This window comes from Alnus glutinosa, chromosome 14 (genome assembly GCF_958979055.1).
Source record: "Alnus glutinosa chromosome 14, dhAlnGlut1.1, whole genome shotgun sequence".
Classification (NCBI taxonomy): domain Eukaryota; kingdom Viridiplantae; phylum Streptophyta; class Magnoliopsida; order Fagales; family Betulaceae; genus Alnus; species Alnus glutinosa.
The window spans coordinates 7,993,301-8,015,423 of NC_084899.1; the positions used below are offsets into that span (position 1 = coordinate 7,993,301).

The following is a 22,123-nucleotide window of genomic DNA, read 5'->3' on the forward strand; positions in this document are numbered from 1 at the left end:
CATGTCATTTAATACAGAACTTTAGAATTAAAGTATTTAGTTTATATTCTAAGGGTGTTTTGATCCATTCAACTAAGGTCCCTAATCATACTAATGGGCTTGTACATCTTTGTGCCCATCTACCTAGGCGCATAGGAATTATTCTAGTTTAAAATTGGGATCGTTACACCTGTGATCGATCATAGGGGCGAAGGTGATCATTCACTCAGACCCATAACAGGTTCAGGCCCAATTTTTTCATTTCTCATGCCAAACCTTGTACTTTATCAACTCTTATATCCTAATTAAGAATTTCTTAACCTTAGTTTAAACCGGAGTATTATAAGGGTTTTTTTTTTTTTTTTTTTTTTTTTTTTTTTTTTTTTTTTTAAGGGGGTTGATTATGCTAGATACATGGGACAAATGTGGGAAGAATTCGTAGAATTTAGCATAACGCTTGAATAAATGATGGTTCAATCGTCTCTAATTGTAAAGACATAACTTTTAGCAATGTAATTTATTTTCATGCTCCATACTTGGGAATTATTGTGCCATTTTTTTTTTTTTTTGGTATAAAATGACATTTTTCCTTAATATAATTAAGAATGTTATTTATTAAATAGGCTAAGCATGTCATATCTCCGTGTCAAAGTTGAAAAATCTAATCTGTTTAATAAAATAGATTGAATTTAAATTAACACATATAACTTTATATCCATATATAAATATGATCGAGATCCGACACCCGATCATAAATTGCCACCAATTTGGAACAGTCTTCGTAGTGCCACTCCGAACCATTATTTTCTCCCCTGTAATGCTAAAAAGTTCCACTTGTCTCCCGTACAAGTGGGATTCATACATGTGAGACAGAGGATGTGCATTGTGCACTATAAATGTTAAAAGCAACGTCTCGCCAATCAAATCCTAGTCTTCACTGTGGACTGTTTTATTTTTATATTTTTGTGTTAATCACCGAGGCACAGTGAGAGAGTTGCTTGGCGCCTTGGGCATGGCTTCAGAGAAGAATCAAAAACTGCCGGTGTCCGATCCCTCAAAGCGCGAAGAGAGCTACAAGAAAGGCTCGGCCCTTACAAAGAATGGAGCCTACGCTGCCATCTCTTACATGGCCTCTGCAGGTTTTTCTTCCCCACTCTTAATTCCACTTTTCTTTTTTCCTTCATGCATTATTTGCTGGGAGAAAACCTTTTCCTTTTTCAAAGATATTTTCAAATGTCAATCATTTCTGCTCTGTTTGCTTGGTGAGAAAATGTAGGGAAAGTAAAAACTAGAAGTTAATTCTAAGAGGCTAGGACGAAATGAACCCCAGTTCCTTAATTTGAAAAACAAACTAAAGTGATGAATAAAACGGTTAAACTTTGGAAAAATGAGTCAGCAAAGACTCAGACACAAACCAAGAGCAATAGTATTGAGCTGGTTATATTTCCTCACAAAAGGTTGTAAGGAGAAAAATGAAGGCATTAATAGAATATTATTCAACCTAGGAAAATCACAGAGACAGAATGGTCAGCATTGGAAAATAAGACAACATCTAGTAGATATACTGATGCAATTTGAGGACAAAAATTTCTTGGGAGTGATAACCATTTTTATTTTTTTTGACACCGGTTATTTCGTTAAGAGTATACCATGATGAGACTATGTGGTAATTGTTATTCGTTTGACATTATGAAATTGGAGAAGGGCTAACGATACTGGAAAAAATTGGTTCTTTTCTTTTGTCCCAGCCCACGCTCTGAGCGAGTCACTCACACAGGGTATCAAAAGATACTTAAAATTTTTGAAGTTTTTAGAACAAGGGTGACACTTACAATATATGAACTGTAACTTTTACTACGACTAGAAATGGTGAAATAGTGATAATTAAAGGCCAGGAAACCCCTGTGCTGGCCACTATCATTTTATGAATCAATGTTTGAGATGGAGGATTTTCCTAGATTAGGATGAAACAGAGAAGTGATTTTGGAGTATTTTGATCGGTCAACACTTCCATTAATGCTTATGAAACTGTCAACATTGCCATTTTAAGAATGTTGGGCTGCCTATAAGCAACATACTCATTACAAGCAAGGAATATTTTGTGGTAACAGCTCACTGATCATCCAGGTAATAGTGTCTATTTTTCTGTTTGTTGTATGATCTAAAGGTTGCTAAAGAAAAAAAAGAAAAAGAAAAAGCACATCCTTTCTGAACCATATCATAAAGAAGCTAGTTAATGTAGTCCTTAATAAGCTGCACGATGGAGACATATATTGATCAATGAAACATCTATCTTGATATCGATTATTGTCAGTAGCTTTGGTGTCTCTTGGTTTCAGTTTGGATATTTTTTTTGGTAAGTAATTCAAATTCATTAAAAGTAAAGGGGTGCAACCCTAGTATACAAGAAGCATACAAGAGAACCCCTAGGAGCACTCTTAGTAGCTTCCCTCAAGCTTGTTCCCTTTCCTAAATGTGGGAAAAATCTCAAAAAAGTACAAAAATCCACATGCAGCAGATACCCTATACCTTCCCTAAACATTGGGTATGCTAAAGTGCTACCGAATGCATTGGGTAGCACTTTAGCTTCTCTATAGCTTCCCTATCTATTATTTTAACACAAAATATTTCTCTCTCCTCTCTTTGCCTTTCATTGGGGACTATATTGGAATTTTTTAAAAAAGGTGATGGTAGGTAGGGAACTTATATTTGTAAGGACATAATATTTTAATGGTATAATGAGAGATAAAGAAAGTTATTGTGGAGTGTATTTGGATAGAGAAGCAAATAATAGTTTTGTTCTATAAACTTAGGGAAATTAAAGGGAAGCTGCTGAGAGTGCTCTCCTAATACACCACATTAAACACAAAGGAGCCAACTTCCACATTTCCAAAGCAGTATAGTGTCCCAATTGTCCCCTCCAACTCACCAACAATTTTCTCACCCTTCGAGGCATAACCCATGCAACACCAAATAACTGGAAAAGCGAACTCCATAATTCTTGTGCAACCTCACAATGAAGAAGGAGGTGATCAATAGATTCCCCACTTTTCTTACACATACAATTTAATCAACCGCAATAGCATTCATCTTTCTTAAATTATCCAAAGTTAATATTTTTCTTAATGCTGCCGTCCACTCAAGGAACTCCACTCTTGGGGGAGTCTTAACTTTCCACATACTCTTTCAAGGAAAAATGGAATTTACTGGAGTAGATAACACATGGTACTATGGTAGTAAGACTTCACTTCAAATGACTTCCTTTTAGAAGGAATCCAACAAATTTATCCTCCCCTCCTTGTCTTACTCTTTGAGAATACAACTCAAAGAAAGCAGAGACTACTTCCACCTCCCAATCATGCATAGGTCTTTGTAAAGAAAATGAAAATATTCCAATGAATATTTTTATTCCAGAACTGCATATGATCCGCCATCCACGTATCCTTACAATGAGCAATACTAAATGATTTCGGAAAAGAAAACTTTAAAGGCTGCTCCCCACACCATAATCATGCCAAAACCGCACCGTAGATCCATCTCCTTCCTCATACCTCACAAATTTAGAAAAGCCTTCCCACCCCTTCCTAATACATTTCCAAACTCCCACACCATAGGGCCCTACAACCTCCTTAGAACACCTACCTCCCCTCAAACTATCATATTTATCGTCCACCACTGATCTTTGCATAACCTCCCTCTTTGTGGCATACTGTCACAACCACTCACCCAAAAGGGTTCGGTTAAACTAAATCAAATTTTTCACCCCCAAACCCCCTGAAATTATTAGAGTACATATTTTTGACCACTTTACTAGATGAAACTTAAACTCATCACCAATTACCCTCCCCACCAACCCAAAAAAAGAAAAAGAAAAGAAAAGAAAGTCCTCCTGAAGTGTTTTTCAATCTATTAGGCACTTCTACCAAAATAGGAAAACGGGACAATTAATAACTTATAGCAGAAAACATTATATGTATAAATACATATATGTGTGTGTGTTCGAGTATATATGCAAAATGCACACATATATATGTATGTACCGAAGATTATTCTATCTAAATAGTTACATGTTAGGTTTTTGCTACCGACTTTACCATGTACTGGTTAATAGGTTTTCTGAAGGCAGCCATGTTCCCTTATAACAACTATGATCATGCTTTGTACTCCATCCTGCAGTTCTCTTGGTAATGTTCAACAAAGCAGTCCTTTCTTCTTACAATTTCCCATGTGCGAATGTCATCACACTTTTTCAGGTAGTTCATTTACTAAGCTGTTCTCATTGGCTCTCTCTATATATATTTTAAATTTTCAATGTCTTTCATGTGCTACATGCATGTTGATTAAAATTTCAATATTTAATCCACGCTGGCCTGACACTATTGATGCTCGTTGAGAAATTGTCGGTCAAAAGTTTCTTCTGATTTTTCACTCAACTAATTGGGGTATTTTTTATTTCATGGTTGTTTTAGATGTTATGTTCATCTTCATTTCTCTATGCAATGAAATGCTGGAAGATCATTTCTTTCACAACAGATGAACCACAGAGCATTACCAATAATCCAGCTACCCTTGTACCGTTTAAGACATTGGTTCACACCCTTCCTCTTGCATTATCGTATTTGATTTACATGGTATGTATATGGTGAAATACAATAGTTCACATTTGTTCCCCTGTAGAAAACATAATCTTCTAAAGAATGCCTATCTATCTCCATTTTTGGTAAAAGCTGGTCTCAATGGAATCTGTCCGGGGCATAAATATTCCGATGTACACCACCCTCAGACGGACCACTGTGGCTTTTACGATGATTGTTGAGTATCTTTTAACTGGAAAGAAGCACTCACCTTCTGTTGTCAACTGGTATGCAACCCTCTGGTTCTGTTACTTTCTTCTAAATATTGTGTCAATGGGTTCTAGTGTTGAGTACCTTTTGACTGGGCATGTGCATGAAAGCAGGCTAGGTATCAAAGTGCAAATGGGTTCAAGTGTTATATTAAGTGTTTGTAACCAAGCGAACTTTGTCAAATGAATGAATATAATCTTTTCATGTACTAAGAAAGAAACTTGCTTTGTAGCTGTATTCCAACTAATTCAAGCTAGCAAGATTTTGCATATCTGTATAATTCCCATGTCAAACATTGTGAGTTACCTTTAAGATAAAGTTATCTCAGTAAGATGTACATTATAGTACTACAAGCGTGGTATGTGTGTTATGTGACGATGTTAAAATAATATTCCATAAGCAAAACTAGATTCTTGATAATCATCAGAAAATTATAGAGACTAAGCCAAAGGTTGGGAATAAGTATTAAGATCTTATTTATTTTTAGATTAGTAATCGAAGTTCATTAAAAACCAAAGGGCGCATCCAGGTACACAAGAAGTTTACAAGAGAAATGCCTAATTAGAAAAAGAAAAAGATATAAAAACTCATGAAATCTAAGAATATGAAAACAATCGTAGGCAACCATCCACTGGAAAAGGGTGTCAAAAAAGAAAGCCTTTAACTAGAAATATGAAAACAATCATAGGCAACAATTAAGATTTTATTAAAAAGTCCCTTTGTGCTTAAATTTCATGACTTCCTTGTTCTCTTTTCTTCTTCTTCTTAGGTGTTTCTCTTGTATACTTTCTATGTATCCAGGTTGCCCCTTTCGCTTTTTAATGATATTTTGATTACTTGTAAAAAAGAAGAAAATTTTATTAAAAGGGGTAAGAAACTTCTTTGATTTAATAATAGGAATATTGACTGTTCAAACAATTAAGTTAATACATAAACAATGAAATGGATGAGTGGTGATAAAAAGATGGAAAAAGATGATAAATGGAGGATTTCTGGAATCTATTGGTGCATTAATTTAGGAAAAAATAATGGGAACGTTGATTAGATGATTGTGATATACCAGGACAACAAGTGAATGCAATAGTGAGGAAGGGTAACTATTTTTTTTAAACGTATTTTCGAAGTGTTAGGGTAGATTGTCTTAGATAACCTTATCTTTACCTTATTATTGGATTTATTTTTATCTTATTGGTTAGAAAATTTTTTCTTTATCTTGTAGGTAGATAGGTTTATCTTGTGAAGGTTGTTTTTGTAATTTAAGTATTCTATCTCTACAGTGTATAATAAAAGGTAAACCTCAGTGTGTAGACTAACTTTCACTACCACCATTTTTCTCTATTTTTTAATTTTAAACCCAGCACAAAGCAAGAGGAAGGCCAAAGACTTGGGTTGAATAATGAGGGAATTGGGTTAAACTGGCTAGTTGGATGGTTCCATGAAATTTTCTATTTGCTACATAGGTGTCCCAACTCCCAAGTGATTTTTATCATTCTAATTCTATTGAACCTGGGTCAAAATTTTGAGTTTGGGCTTCAATATTTGTCTGGTCATCAGCCTGAGTTGTATGATACAGAAATTCATTCTTTAAGGCAGAGCCTAACCTCAGCAATCTTGTCTCCTCATAGCCAACTATATTCTTGATCGGTCTTTTGATATTTTTCTATAGTTCTTGATTAATTTGTGACAGCATTGCCTAGAGGTGGATTTGGCGCTGAATAAGAATGTAGGAACCCTCAAAAGCTCTATTAGTTGCAATTTATTTTACATGCATATATGCAAAAAATACTACATGTTATTATTATTCTTATTATCATTAACATTACTACTACTGCTTTCTGGGCTTGTTTCAGTAATTTTGTTAGCATGTTTGAGTTATACTGGATCTTAGGTTTATTTCTGTGGAACATGTTTGACTATTTTGATGATGATGATCCTCATTATTGGGCTTTTTATTTAGATAATTCACTTTTTAATTTTTTTTTTGTTATTCTGGGTTTCAAGTTTATTTTTTTCTAGTGTGCGACCTTGTGTCAATTTTGGAACACATAAAGTTGATTTTATAAATCAAGAAAAAAAGGTATCATTTTTTAAACATGCTAGTGAGTGATAGCCAAATAAAAACATGCCAAATTCAAATTCTTAGGTCGTTAATTTATGTATGATAACATTATGATGTAATTCATCTTGCTGATACATTTCTTGATTGAATAAATCCAAGGATTTCATCAGTGTGGGGATCATTATACTTGGTGCCTTTGTTGCTGGAGCTCGGGACTTGTCATTTGATGTCTATGCTTATACAGTCGTTTTCTTTTCAAACATCTGTACAGCAATGTATCTTGCTTCTATAGCTCGTATTGGTAATAGATTCTCTTCTTCTCGTGTCTCGTTTATGGTGTGATTAGGAATTTATTTAATTTAATTCAATGTCTCCTCAAATTTTCAGGTAAATCCAGTGGTCTGAATACCTTTGGGCTTATGTGGTGCAATGGTAAGATAAGGGTTCTGGCAAACCTGCCCGGCATTTATCACCATTTGTTGTGAAAAAAATAAATTCAACTCATCGAAGCTAAGTATGAAAATGTAGTTGCTTGATTTTTGTAGGAGTAATATGCGGACCAATCTTGCTGTTCCTGACATCAATCAGAGGGGACCTAGAAGTGACGCTGAATTTCCCTCATTTGTTCTCTCCTGGCTTTCAGGTGCTTGTTATTCACTAAAAGAACTGGTGTGCTAGAACAAAGTTTTCAAGCGCATGCTTGACAACGTTGTCATGGTGGAATGCCATTACTTTTTCTGCGACTGGCTGGAGTTCCCTTACCCTGGTTTTTGGTCTTTCTGTTATGGTTATGATTTTGTTTTCTTAAGACTACATGCTTTTCGGCAATTATGTCATTCTTCCGGCAAGTGCTTCCTTTCATAATTATTCTTACTCTTGAGTCTTCTGTCCTGCCTAATAATTCTTCCAGTATAGTTTTTCAGCAATAAAAGTATTGTTATAACAACTACTAACCCGAGTCTTTTACCAATTGGCTTAGCAATGACAAAAGCACTCTAGCTATGCCAGTTTGTTACTAGTCTTATTCTCATATACAGTATAGCCTCCAAAAGGGTCCCCCACCCCCCGGCAGAGGACATCTGCACATATTTGTTGAACCCTGTTTATACATTTGAATTATTTTGATATCCTCATCTTATTCAAGATCTTGACCCTGATGAGGCCATACTTCAGATTGAAATTTCTCAGATGACAGAATGTTCTGATGTTAACTGCATCCCGCTGAACTTCTTTCTGGGAAAGAGTGCATCAATATCTGGCCAGATAGCATTTCTTAGTGCCTCCAAACTTTCCATCAAGACTGTAACTCCAAAGCACAAAGTCATATTGGCTCCATGAGGACCTTATTTCTTATCTTTATAAATGCTTTCATTTGTCTCTTTCATACTTTAATCAGATACCACTGCAGGCTTGTTAACCCCATAGCATTACATACGTGCCATAGCATTATTGAATGGTTTGATTTGTGTAATTTCAAAATTGCTCCATTGTAATGTTTTGCAGGCTGTGATGCTTCTTTCCTGTATTATGGCTTTCTTGATAAACTATTGTGTATTTTTGAATACCACTCTCAATTCAGCTCTGACACAGACGATTTGTGGTAATTTGAAGGTATGTAATGTCTCTTTCCAGTTTCATGTTACCCTGCCAACAAGCAGACATGAAGCCTGTTTCAATCTTGATCTGGGTATACTAATATTATTGTTCTTTTCGTGGAGATTAGTGCATTACTATTGATTTTAAACTGCAAAGTCAGTGGCTTCCATTTGATTGTTTCATCTTGAATATAAGTCAACTGCTCAGATGATCACAATCACTTCTTTGATATCTTATCCTTCATAATCTGGATTATTCAGAAATTTCTTAATTGAAGTACATAATTGTCTAGAGAGTATCTAACTAATAGAAGCTCTTCATCTTTCTAATGGAATTACCATTCCGCGTACTAAACATACCCTTGGGATATGGCTGCAAACTGAATTTCTGGTTTTGCACAGTACCTTTATGGTCATTAGTCAGTATAGTCCTTGGCCTGCAAACTTCTGGTACTTACCCTAAATATATTTCAGTTTTATGCCTTTCTCACCGCTCTTCTCAGTCCTTTTTGTCTTGACTCCTAATTCTGCTATTATAGGATCTTCTTACAGTTGGGCTTGGCTGGCTACTGTTTGGTGGGCTTCCATTCGATCCAGTGAGCATATACTTTTACCAATCTTATTTTTCTACAGTGTCATTGACAATGCCATTCTCAATCTTATGTTCTCATGTGAACTTCTGTAACATTTGCTTCCAGCTCAATGTTCTCGGCCAATCACTTGGTTTCCTTGGATCCTGTTTGTACGCCTATTGTAAAGTCCAAGGAAAATAAGAATACTAAGCCGCCGCATGAAAGTTTCCCTAGTCACTGGAGGTAAATAGCTCCAATGGCTCACTGTTGTTGCTTTTGTCAGCCGCCTAATTTTGATCTCATGATTAAATGTTGTTATAGAGCATGTTGAAAAACAGAATTTTCTCCTTTGCAGCAAGGATTTTCCTGTTTAAATTTTTTGTCCTTTAATCCTAAAAGGCTGGGAAAGTTTTGGCTGAAAATAAAATCTGAACATTAATTGTAGCATACGAATGAGTTTTAGACGAGATGCCATCTTTATGAGGCTTAGATGCTATTTTGTTGTTGGTAATGATAATATGCCATTATTTGATTGGACAAAAAGATCAGAAAAAAGAAAAGATGCTAATGGTATTATTGTAGACATGCTTGCAATGGGTCGTGTGAAATGAATGGGACCTGAAATGCATGATTTCATATGAATGAAGATGCATGATTAGGCTGGTTTTTTTTTGTTTCATTACAGCTTGGAACATACTGATTTGGCTTAATTAGGCGCTGTAAAAAAAAAAACAAAAACAAAACAGAACTACTAGAGTCTAGATCTCTTTTTCATAGAAAACTTGAAATTAAATCTAGACCGTTGAAGAAACTACTGAAGATCGATCTCCTTTACAGTATCGGAACAATAATATATTCATCCTAATTGAGTTGTCATTTTCCTTTCACCCAAATGCGAGCTTTAATTACGGGAGTTTTTGGAGCCCTTAATTAACAGTTAATTTTGACGAGCTATTTTTGTGGTTTGCTGTGGTATAGATAGAAACAGACAGTCAGGCACTGCCTGAACCTCCAGACATCATGATATTTTTGTATGCCGAGGAGTTTATAGGAATGTTAGCTTTTGGTTAATTAGTTAGGTTGTGCCAGGCCACATGGGACGGTTCAGGTGGGTTTTATGTCCCAAAAATTGGTGAACCCATGTCCCATTTGTGGACTCGTGGGTTATTTTTTGGTCTGGCGTTACTGGTTCTACCTTTCTTAAAGTGAAAAAAGCTTCTTCCATTCACTCATTGCTCAAAAATTTTATCGGGAGAGTCTAAACTTCTAGGGGTATGCCTGCAGCCTGCATGTGTCAACAGAAAACTCTCATACATAAAGATACAGGCATGCATATTACAAATGTAGAGAGAGAGAGAGAGAGAGAGAGAGAGATGTCTTTCTTGTCTCCACAAGCTGACAACTGACTTCCGCCTAATTGCCATGCATGATTGAAACATACCCATCAACCCCGGCCACATTGCAATAACTTAAAAAAGTTAAAATATCCTGCATTTTCTCTTCCCTAATTCATGCCAAAATGTACGTATGAGAGTGAGATTTTGCAACCCACCAACGTCCCAAATTTCAAGAAGGCTAGGGTGCCGATTTCGTTTCTAGAGAATAATTTATCATTTTGTATCGGCTTAAATTTTTGAAATAAGTAGTGTCAAATAATAACACTATTACCATGAAAAATAACCCGAGCTCTGGACGGAGATGATGGGGACGGCAACAATAACAACAATAATATAATATTCAATGAAATTAAACAAAAGAGGAGGTTAATAAAGTGGTTCAATTATTCTTTGGAATAGTAATATACTGATCGAAGAAAGCGTGATTGCTTTTTTTTAGAAAAAAAAAAAAAGGGGGTCAATATGGCCCGCTAAGCTTTTAGTGAAAAAAAAAAAGAAAAAGAGAGAAAATCTGAGTTATGAGAACACGGGTGTCTCTTTGTCCACCTCTTTAATCAAGAGTAGTCTCAAAGACGACCTTTGAATAATAATATTTCCCAATTACCAGTACTTTCCATATTTCTGCTTCAAGAGAACATGTACACATGGGACTTAATAAAACGTAAAAATCAGAGGTAAAGCAGCAGCACAGAAAGCCGAAGAAATAGAGCTAGCTTTTGACCTTCTCAGTCTAGGATCTGGTGATCAGCTAGGAAAGAAGAACCGAGAAGTGCAATGGTTCAAGGCGTGGGTGGAAAAAAGAATCTGTTTGGATAGTGGCACGCGAACTTATCGCCTCAAATTATGAGAGAGAGAGAGATTAAAAGGGTCTTTTACAGTTCCCAAAATGTTGAAGAGGGTGGTGGCTGATTTGAAATAAATTAAAAGAAAGAAAATAGGGTGGAGAGGGGAAAAAGGATAAGCACAACCCAAGGAGAGTGTTCCCTAATACAGGCCCAAGGCAGGGCACCTTTAGCGCCGGTGTCCCCGCTTTGGGTCGTAGACTATTTTGCCTATTTGCTTACTGCTAAAATATGTGTCTTCAAAAGCTAGCAACTTTGTACGTACCCCTTCCTTCCATTCCGAAACTTCTTTCTAGACAAAATCCCTCGCTGACATTCTGCACTCCTGTTCCCAAGATTCGCCTTCTTCTCTCTCTCGCATTCATTTTGACCATCTTTTAATTTGCTTCTACGTATTCATTGTTAAATGGCAAAATAACCAAGTTTATGTTAACTCTATCTCATGAAGACCTAGTACTATTTTTCTCCTACGCTAGAAGGTATATTCTTGGTGCTCTAGTACTTTAGACAAAGAATAATATTAATTAATTCTGATAATTGGTGGGATTGATCAATAAGATTAATGAAAATGATCATATATATCTAGTTTAAGTTAATTATTTCGGACAAGTAATTTAAATTAATAGAGGGGGCATGTTATTTTTGTATGATCATGGTACGTTACATATATAAGCCAAGTATGTTATTCTGTGGAGTAATAAATAATACATAATTAAGGAGACGCAAGCATGATAGAAAAAGGTGGGGGAGGTTAAAATAATTAAGAATAGAAAAAAGGTAGAGGTACAATCAAAAGGAGTTGTTTGGGTTTTCTGGTGGAGAATATTTCAGGTGCATGCGCAAGAAGGTGGTGTTTGATTTTATTTGAGTACAAACTAAGCATGACAAACCCTAAAGTAAGTGATGCTCCCCCTTGACATCATTCCACTCACCTTCTTCACCTTCTCATCCCGAGGCACAATCTACCAGTATACATTCTCTGCCTCTTCACCCCCTTCCCTCCTCACTCCTCTCTCTCTCTCTCCCTCTCTCTCAGCTATACTTCTTCTATCTCTCATATATGTTCTATCAATATATAGTTGTTGGTTTCGTTTAAAATTTTGTGTTGATCATCATGATCATTCTTTCTTTCTGTATCATATATATATACATCTAACCTGCACGTTCATCTTCTTCATATATATATATATATAAGCTTTTCCTTTTCCGAACCCTAGTTTTGTTCTTTGTTGAAAAGACTTCATTGAATCAATATGAGTGCTGTAGTGATGATAATCACGACTATTTTTCAGTTGGATAAAAACCAAACAAAGTTGATTATTATTGTTTCATTTTTCTTTGTTTAGTGAATAGTGAGTGTTGTTTCATCGATCGTTTTAGTAGCTTCATGCACGTTGTTCATCTTCATCCCCCGCGTGATTTATTGAAATACCATATAATTTTGGGACCCCACTAGAATTCAAATATATATAGAAATTGTTTTTTGCCTTTTTCATCGAACTTTTAAATTGAGTTAGAAAAAAATGCATTGATAGTGTCTCACTATGCAGAATATAAATCATGATTGGAGATCCCACTTCATCACACTAATTAAATATATACCATCCCTGGCCCAACCACTTCACCATGGGTACTTAAAATTATCATGTTATTGTCGTTTGGTGGAAAATATATGGGACCATATTTGGTATTCTTTCGTCAAGTTATTTTTTACTTTCTATTTCCAGGCCAGCAAGCTAGCTTGAAAGCCAAAAAGATGGATGGATGACTGCAAACTCTTTCATTTTTGCTGTAGCAGTCGTGGTGGCGGGAAGAAGAACTTTTGCTTTATGCTTTTCTTATGGATGCTTGGGATCGAAGCAAAGAAAGCGATGTTGGTGAGGTTCAATCTGATGACGGATTTACGTTTGGAAAAGTCGTAAAAGATCTCGGATTGAGCCGCGCCAATATCACTTTCTATATGATCATGATTCCCCCATGAACTGCTTTCCCTCTCACCTCAGCTTCTCTTGAAAACTTGATTAACTGGTTTTCTATTCTACTTCTTGCATGATATTGCATGTTTTTTCTATTGCTTGGAAGCAAGTTTTGTATATATGTGTATATATATATGTGCCAATGTATGTAAATTGCATTATTAATATATATGTAGGACTTCTTCTTGTAGCAGCTATCTCTTCTGGAGTACCAATGTTGATCATATATGTAACATTGTTGGACTCAAACATATTGGGTACGGTAGACCTCCCAACTCCCAAGGTATATATTACATTCCCTAATAATTTTATCTTCTTTCTCCCATATCCCTATTGCTTTTTATTTCTGTTTTTCTGGTTCCAAGCAGTTCTGTTCTATATATAGACACAGGTATGCAACTCTGCATATATATATATATATATATATACAGTTCTAAGAGTAAAATCTCTCTTTCTCTCTCTCTCTCTCTCTCTCTCTCTACAGGAAGAAAAACACTTCATTAATCATAGAGGCAAAAAAGTGTAGGATCATCATTTGGATTTCATGGAAACTTGATGCTTCTATCTATCTAATCTTTTGCCATAATTGGTTTCACTGGTTCCATTCCTAATAATGAGTTGTCTTAATTAAGGAAATGCATGCATTTATGCCCAAATCTAAAAGCTTAATTTCCTAATTAGGCATTCATCCATTAAGTAGTACAGTTTCTTGATTTAATATGCTGTGTAATATGAAATTAATGAGTAGGGATTTTTCTTGTTGTATAGCTGTACGTGTATATATATATATATATATATATATATATATATATATATATATATATATATATATCTATATGTATGAGCATTTCTACACACACACACACACTATATATATATATACACATATAGTTGAAAAAGAAAGAAGGGTCCACTCCATCTAATTCCTTCTTACATTTTTAATTAGGTGTGGACGGTGTGGTTATGGTGGGATGCATATAGATCATGATCTAGCTAGCTAGAGTTGATAGCTTCGTCGCAGCGAAATAATGAGATCGATGGGAGCCCATATTTAGAAACGTAGGTCATGGACACTTTTGCTTCATGCATGTGCGTGGATCCGATGATGGAGTCATAGCTCATAATGAGTTGTCTGATGTTGAGTTGATATCCCTCGCATACCTTGGCACACACAACCAGCGTGCATGGAATATTGCCAAAAATCAGCATGACCAAAAGTAATTGGGCTAGCTATAACGCATGGTAGTGTATGCAGTAAAACGTGCATAACTTTTACTACAAGTTTTATTAGAATTGAATACAAGACTCTAATTTTTTTTGGTATGCACGTCGATGCCATCGAGCTATGCTCCGTGAGCATCGTTTTGGGCCTCAAAATTCGTTCTTTTCCCTTTCGAATCAGTGTTTGAATTTTTTTTTTTTTTTTGTAATTTTAGGAATTATTTCAATTTTTCGTTTTAAAAGTGATTTTGCAAGAATTTTGACAGAATCCTTGTTTTGATAGTAGTTCAATTTTGTTTAATTAATAATTAGACTTTTGCCCATTTTTGATAATTTTCGATTTTCTTTAGCTATTCAAGCCCGGCATGTGGGCTAATATAACTAGTTGAGACATTCGATTTTGGAGAATAATTCAGTATTTTCAAAGAATATCCTGTCTATTTGGGTGACTAGGGTTTTTTTCATCCCTTTTTTAACTTTTCGTTTCTCCTAAAATACCTCTAACTTCAATTCCTATTATCCGCTAGCTTCCCTTTCATTACGCTATTTAGTTCACTAATTAATATATCCTAGGATATATATATTCTACATCATGCATGGCATCGATCAGGATCTTAATTATTACAAAAAAAGAAAAAGCCATGGATCTGGACCTGATCATGATTCTGTCTATGCTACAATTTGCATATTTTTCTGTTCTTTTTTCTTTTCTTTTTTTTTTTTTTTTTTTGGGCGAGGTGTGGAAACCGGCAAGCAGTACTCTTATGTCACCATTGTGTTATACCGTAAAATTATTAGATCTTGATTATTGAAAAAACTACAAAACTTACATGTTGTATTTTTTTTTTTTTTTTTTACATGCAGCACCTAAGCCTAATCCGTATTTTTATTTCAATCATAAGAAAATGAACGGCCTAGGAATATCTAGCTAGTAATTATTATGTTCACACCAAAAGTATATATATATATAGAGAGAGAGCCCCTTTTATAAGGACCATCCACAAAACACCATTTTTACAGCCTCCAATAAAACTTTAACACATTAACTACACACACCAAATAAAATAGGAATGAAAGCAGCAAATCCATCATCAAATGGGGGCATTTTGTCTCTTCCTGTTATGGTCTAGCCAGATCTGAAACCAAGACTCGTTCTTAACCACCAGCGACGGCGGCCGGCTCCACCCTCATCACTAACGGCCGACTCTTTCTTCTTTTCATTGGTTGTTTGTTAAAAGTCCGATTTCTCTCTCCCTCTCTCTCACCTTGCAGACAACAATGGTGAAACCCATTATTATTGTTGTAAATTTCACTATTTACCTCTTCATCCTTCACTTGTGTCACTCCAAAGCTTATGCAAACCTGCTCTAATGGCCATCGAACCCCATAGAAGTTAGAACAACCCAACCAAACAAGAAAACCAATTTAAAAACCCAAGGAAAACCCAATCAACAAAACCTAAATCAAAATTCTTAAATCTGAACAATCAAAGGGGAAATCCTTACCTTGCTAGAGTTTTATGTCTCCTCCACTTTCAATCTCACTCACAACAGTTGTCACTCTCCTTCGTCGTACGGTGGCTAGAATTGCCACGGGATAGTGCCAGACCCGATCTCTCTCTCTCTCTCTCTCTCTCTCTCGGTTCTCATTTACCCGAAACTGGGTGAATTTCGGTGATGTCCTTCGGAGTATTCTGACGGTGGCTCCATGGATTCCGGCGGTAGCTTCATCTGGTGAGGTGGGGTGGTTTACGGGCTGAGCTCTACGAGCTAGAACGGCCAGACTTGATGGTTCTTCGAGCAAGGGTCTAGCGGAGGCACTGTTGAAATAGAGATGGTAGCTTGACCTCCACGGGAGATTAAGAGAAGTAGGGAAAAGACTAGATGTTTTGATGTATATTGTATTTTTTTATATTTTTGATAAGTTGTCTACTTATAATTGGTTACCGTAAAATGAAGGATTTATAGCCCATCTTTATTGAAGGTATTCTCATATATATATATATATATATATATATAGATAATGTATATTTTGTGAATCCATAATTAAAAGGGTGCATGCTGTTATGCAATGTTGTGTCCGTCAAACACACAAAATTAGGTTCTGATTATCACCTAATTAATTAACCTTACTAGTTAATTTGTAACATATTAAAAAAAGGTCACCACATAATTCAATGGTGTAAAAAATTTAAAAAGCGATTCAGCATTTTTCCTTCTCTTCCCACCAAGAAATTAAATAAAGTATTTTTTTTTTCTATTCAATAAATTAAATAAATTTGAACATCTATAACTGTCTCCGTCTTCAAAGCCCAACCAACTAACATATATTCAAACAAATATAAACTCTCTCGATCTCTCTCTGTGGCTTGATCTTTGACCTCTTCGAAAGATCAAGGCCCTAACCCTACCGGCCACCAAAGGAAATTAAACTCAGAGAATATTTTTGGAATATATATATTGCCGTTTAAGATTTCCTTAATGTAAAAGGTAGGGTTAGGTTAATACTCCGGGCATGGGGCTGCACATGCCGGAATCATGCTTACGTGGCCCTCTATCTCTCCGATGAGCGTTTGGAAGAGTTTAACATACCACCGGCTGCCTCAACAGCCCCTCAAGCTCTATGTTCTCAAGTTGGATGGCTCCTACTTTGGTAATTAATATATATATATATATATATATATATATTCTCTCTTCTCATACGCATGATCGAATTGAATTTCGTAAATATTTATGCATGCAGTTATAATTAGCATATTGTAGGCACGTACAGCTATATCTGGAATGCATGGGGTGCAATTGTATATATATAATTGGGAAATTTTGAATGTCAAGCAGAGGTGGGGGTTGCAAAGACGGCAACAATTGCAGAACTGAAAGAGGCCGTGGAGGAGGTTTTCAGTCAGTTACCAAGGGATACACACATTAATATTTCATGGTATGGACCTCAATGTGTGTTTTTTTTTTTTTTTTTTTTTTTTTTGTGAATAAAAGCTTTATTGATCGAACTCATCTTCTACACACTCCAGAAAACTAGACTCCCGGTTTACAAAAGAACCAAACAATCAAAACAAGCCCCTCAGGAGCTAGCACTATACAAAACCAATCAAAAAGCTAACACAAGAAGCAAAAAACAGAGAACCAAAAACAAGAAGTCCTGGACTACTTTTGGGAAGATTTAGATAGCAACCGAACCTTCACCTCCCATCTTATCTTGGAAAGCAAAGCTTCTTCAGATTTGGAAGAACCATTATGCAGGAGAGCATTCCTTTGGAGCCAAAGGTTATAAACGGTGGCAGCAAAACATAGTTTCCTTGCCGTAGCATGTAAACTTTTGCCTCGCATGAAATTTCTGCTCCACCTGAAAATATCATCCCAACCATTCGGGGCATCCATCATCCCACACTCTCCCATCAGCTTACACCAGATACGTTTACTCAGCCCACACTCAAAAAACAAGTGGTCTCGAGTCTCCTGTTTCGCATGGCAAAATAGGCAAAGATTACTACCCGAATAGCCCCAACGACACATATGTTCTCTAGTAGTAAGAGCATCATGGAAAGCCAGCCAAAGGAAGAAAGCATGTCTCGGTATGGCAGCAGAGAACCAAACCAGATTAAACCATTCCACAATCGGTTGCCTTTCTCTAATCTTTCCACAAATTTCAGCACTAGAAAAATCACTGCTCTTAGAAACCCAAACCGGCTGATCCATAACTCCAATCTCAATTTCAGGAAGTCTACTTTGAATATCAACAATAGACTAAGACCTAGCATGAGGCCAAAACCAGTCTCCATGTCTAATAATCGATGAAAGCTTCGGGCCAACAAAAGGACCTGCATCATATATAACCCTTCTTCCATATATATCCAATAAGCAACCAGCAGGGTGCCAGACATCATGCCAAATGAAGATATCACTACCATTACCCACTTTAAAGCTTATAAATGGTTTTGCAATGCTTATGAGGTTAAGGAGTTTCCTCCAACTCCAAGGGCAGTTTTGGGGAATTGAAACCTCCCAAAAATTTCTCCCTTTAAACCAATTTAGATGAATCCAAGCAACCCAAAAGGAACCCTACTTAGCAAAGAGGTTCCAAATATGGTTTAACATGGAAACACAATTCCAAACCGCCAATCTTTTGATACCTAAACCTCATTCTCTTTTAGGCAAACACACTTTCTCCCAAGCAACTTTAGCTCTAGCCTTCTCATCCTTACCATTCTATAAAAATCTATTGAACTTTTGCTCCAAAAGCCGAATCACCTTCTTAGGAAGCATAAAGATTCTAGTCCAAAATATTTGAAGACTAAAGAGAACAGAGGTAATGAGCTGTAATCTCCCAGCAAAGGAAATATATTTAGACAAACAAGGGTCCATTCTAGCAGTTACCCGAGTACTATTGATCTTAAATAAAATATATTATTTACGTTGATTAAATTCCTTTTTTTTTTTTTTTTTTTTTAATTCTTTTCTACATTTTAAAATTTCACAGCAACAAACATGGATAATTAAGTTAGAGTTTACTGTTAAATTCCTAAAGTTAACATATTTATGTGCAGGTCTCATGTATGGGGTCACTTTTGTTTATGCTACAAAGGTCGGAAGCTAGTTGATGACAAAGCATCTGTCCGGCTGTTTGGAATTAAGGATGATGATCAGGTAATTCACCTTGTTAAATCATCATTTATTTTAAGAATTTACCGTGAGATATATTTAATTTATATTCGACCACACCTTGTTGGGAGAGTTTAAGATATATTAGTTAAGGATGGATTCTCATGAGTACTATGGTACTAATGGGCTAGGGTGAAACTAGAACTTGAGGGGAGGGGACAAATGGGGGGTGAAAAATAAATTTTGCGATGAATTCTCATAAATACATATATTTTGAGAGTTCCCCCACTCATTCAGGTGGTTCCGCTCCGGCTAATGGATTTGCTCGATAATGCTCTTTAGGTTTGCTTTTTGTTTTTTTTCGCAAAAAAAAAAAAGTATTAACAAATAACTATAAACACAAAATTGCTTTTATATTTTTGTCACATCAGAACACATTTTTAACCTAAAAGCAAAAAAGTTGTCTCTAATTTTATTTTATTATTATTATTATTATTTTTTATCAAACGAACCCAATATCTCGCCGACGGAGTCTTCAATTAAACTAAACTCTACAACAAATTATATTCTTCAAATAAAACAAACTTTGTTATATATATCAGCCAATGATACAAACTTTATCATCATTCTAAATAATTAATTCTGACTTCACTGATAATAGAAAGCATTTCTCAGTTGGACAAAATATTACGAGCTAGACAGCTTATTAAGCTTTATATGGTAGACTAAAATATAATACACTTTCAAGATTATTGCCAAGCACTGTTTCACGTATATGTCAAAACTCAAAAGCATTCTGGGACCAGAAAACAAATCACATGTATGGCTGAGTTGATCCAGACTGCGACATAAATCTCTTTACTAGATTCCAGTATAATTTTGGTCTTTGGACAATCCTAGGATGTCGTAATATGCATGTTAAGGCTATATATATCTATATGCTGGGACTTACTTGAAAAGCTGTACCAATGCTCACCTTTTTGAAGGGGAAGATGTTGAACAAATCCAGATCACTTCCAAAGTTTTCTGTGTACAAATCCTGAATCGCTTTCAAATTTATTGCTTGAGCCTTGCCATCTTAATTAACCAGGGTACATGATGTGAACCAATTGATCACCGAAACACAGGAAAAATGTAGGTTGGAGTGAGTCAAGAACTTCTAAAAACACAGTAAACTGTATTCAGATTAATAATTCAACATACTTCTTATTTCCTTGTTTGCTTCCTTAAATAAACTAACAAACTCACGTAGGAGTGTAACTTTATTCTACATAGAGTTTGACTACTTCTATCCATTCTTTTAGCTAGATAATCCTACTGATATTCAAAGAGAACTTCAAATGAAAACAACTACTACTACTCTTAGACTAAATAATTATTTAGATAAGATAAAGATAAAACATAAGATAAAGCTAAACCATAAGATAATGATAAACCAAGATGTAATCCTTACTGATTAGGATTACATCAGTACATATCCCGGACTAAATTATCGGGACACTGTGTAAAGCGTCTCATTTACACATGCTGGATAAAGTTCAGGCTTTGGCCGGCAAGCATGACCCAAAAAATTGATTGCATTCAAGAGGGCCAGGGTAGAACGTTTCACATGTTTTTGATAGATGGTTGCTTATTTAGTGGCTAATCATTCTTTAATTTGATTCTGAAACGTGCAGCTGTGTTTTGTCCGGCATATTTCAATTAACGACGGGCAAGAAAAAGAGGAGAGACCAGTAAAGGAACCAAGTGCGAATATCAACAGCTTGTGTGTTGAAATGGTTAAGACATTAATACCAGAAGGCTGGTAGGTACGTAGAGGTAATTGGTTTGCTTCTCACACATGCACTGACACACACACACACACACACACACACACACACACACACACACACACACACACACATATATATATATACGTATTTGTTGATACCCAGATCCACAGGAAGCCTGCTAATTGATACTTTTACGTGTTGGTAGAAAATGAACATTACTGGAAAAAACGTCGACGGTCTCTAGAGTTTCAGTTTGCCTTTACGGTCCGGCCAGTTTCCATCATGAAGCCTAAACGGACAGCAGCAGATCAGCTAGCCAACAGAAAATCACTGCCTCTTTATTTATTTTTTATTTTTTATTTTGTTTTTTGAGGCTTGAGCGTGAAATTTAATCCATAATTGTAGCAACCGGCCGTTAATCAGAAATGAATTCTTCGACACCAATTTGGACTGCTGGTAAAGTATGTAGAATATATGGCTGACCGATGGTATTTCTTGGACAGGAGCTTAATTAGTAAACACTGCCCTTGGAGGCACAATATTTAAGAATTGTCATAGAGAACACTAAGAGCTGAGAAGATGTGCAACCAAAAATATTTTCTATATAAAAGAGAAGATAAATGTTTCTTTTACGTTCTGACGTTCATTTCCCGTATGTCTGACAATCATGTTCAGAGAAGACGAGCTTACTTGAGTTTAGATACAGTTCTCACTTGTTCCCCAGATTAATTACTCGACTTTTCTTAATAAAGCTAGGCAATTTCTCAATTACTTTCCTAGAGCATAGTCACCGATCGATGAAATGGTGTGAACTAGGGTCAACGGAATCAGGAGCTCTAATTAAGAGGCTGGAATTTGAATGAAAATACATTAAGATTTAAGATTTAATTAATATATATAAAATATAACTAGTATTCACTCAGTGTTAACAAAATATAAACAAAATAAAAAACACAAAATAAATGTTTCTTAATATATGTCAATTTCTAACCCAATTACCTATAAAAATAGAATCTAACGTTTTTTTAGACCTAAAAAATCATCTATGATTGAATATGTACTAAATTTCACAACAATTTTTCTTTTGATGGACGGCATCAAATAGTCAATCAAAAACTGTAATGCCTCGCATAAATTAATATCAACTATGACGAGTAATTCGCTATTAAAATTATTGCGTGTTTTAAATCACTAATTAAATACCCTTCAAAATATATATAATCCCTTTTCAATTAATTTTATTAATATTC

At 35.5% G+C, this 22,123-nt stretch overlaps 2 protein-coding genes across 3 annotated transcripts; both read left to right on the plus strand.

Annotated features, from left to right (window-relative positions):
* The first annotated feature begins 917 nt into the window (after positions 1 to 917).
* LOC133857664 (UDP-N-acetylglucosamine transporter UGNT1-like) lies at positions 918 to 9,553 on the plus strand. Of its 2 annotated transcripts, XM_062292958.1 has the most exons (11): positions 918 to 1,118; positions 4,156 to 4,232; positions 4,449 to 4,610; positions 4,707 to 4,840; positions 7,053 to 7,183; positions 7,270 to 7,314; positions 7,428 to 7,525; positions 8,386 to 8,493; positions 9,017 to 9,073; positions 9,176 to 9,292; positions 9,405 to 9,552. In XM_062292958.1, exons 1-10 carry the CDS (start codon positions 992 to 994, stop codon positions 9,248 to 9,250), a joined length of 1,014 nt encoding a protein of 337 aa, XP_062148942.1. In that variant the 5' UTR covers positions 918 to 991; the 3' UTR covers positions 9,251 to 9,292; positions 9,405 to 9,552. The 2 variants fall into 2 exon arrangements, with proteins under 2 accessions (XP_062148942.1, XP_062148941.1); XM_062292957.1 differs by having other exon boundaries at positions 9,176 to 9,553.
* Positions 9,554 to 16,832: 7,279 nt separating this feature from the next.
* On the plus strand, positions 16,833 to 21,451 carry LOC133857123 (U11/U12 small nuclear ribonucleoprotein 25 kDa protein-like). The gene is made up of 5 exons (XM_062292254.1): positions 16,833 to 17,137; positions 17,323 to 17,422; positions 19,047 to 19,146; positions 20,778 to 20,909; positions 21,079 to 21,451. Exons 1-4 carry the CDS (start codon positions 17,023 to 17,025, stop codon positions 20,907 to 20,909), a joined length of 447 nt encoding a protein of 148 aa, XP_062148238.1. The 5' UTR covers positions 16,833 to 17,022; the 3' UTR covers positions 21,079 to 21,451.
* The last annotated feature ends 672 nt before the right edge of the window (positions 21,452 to 22,123 follow it).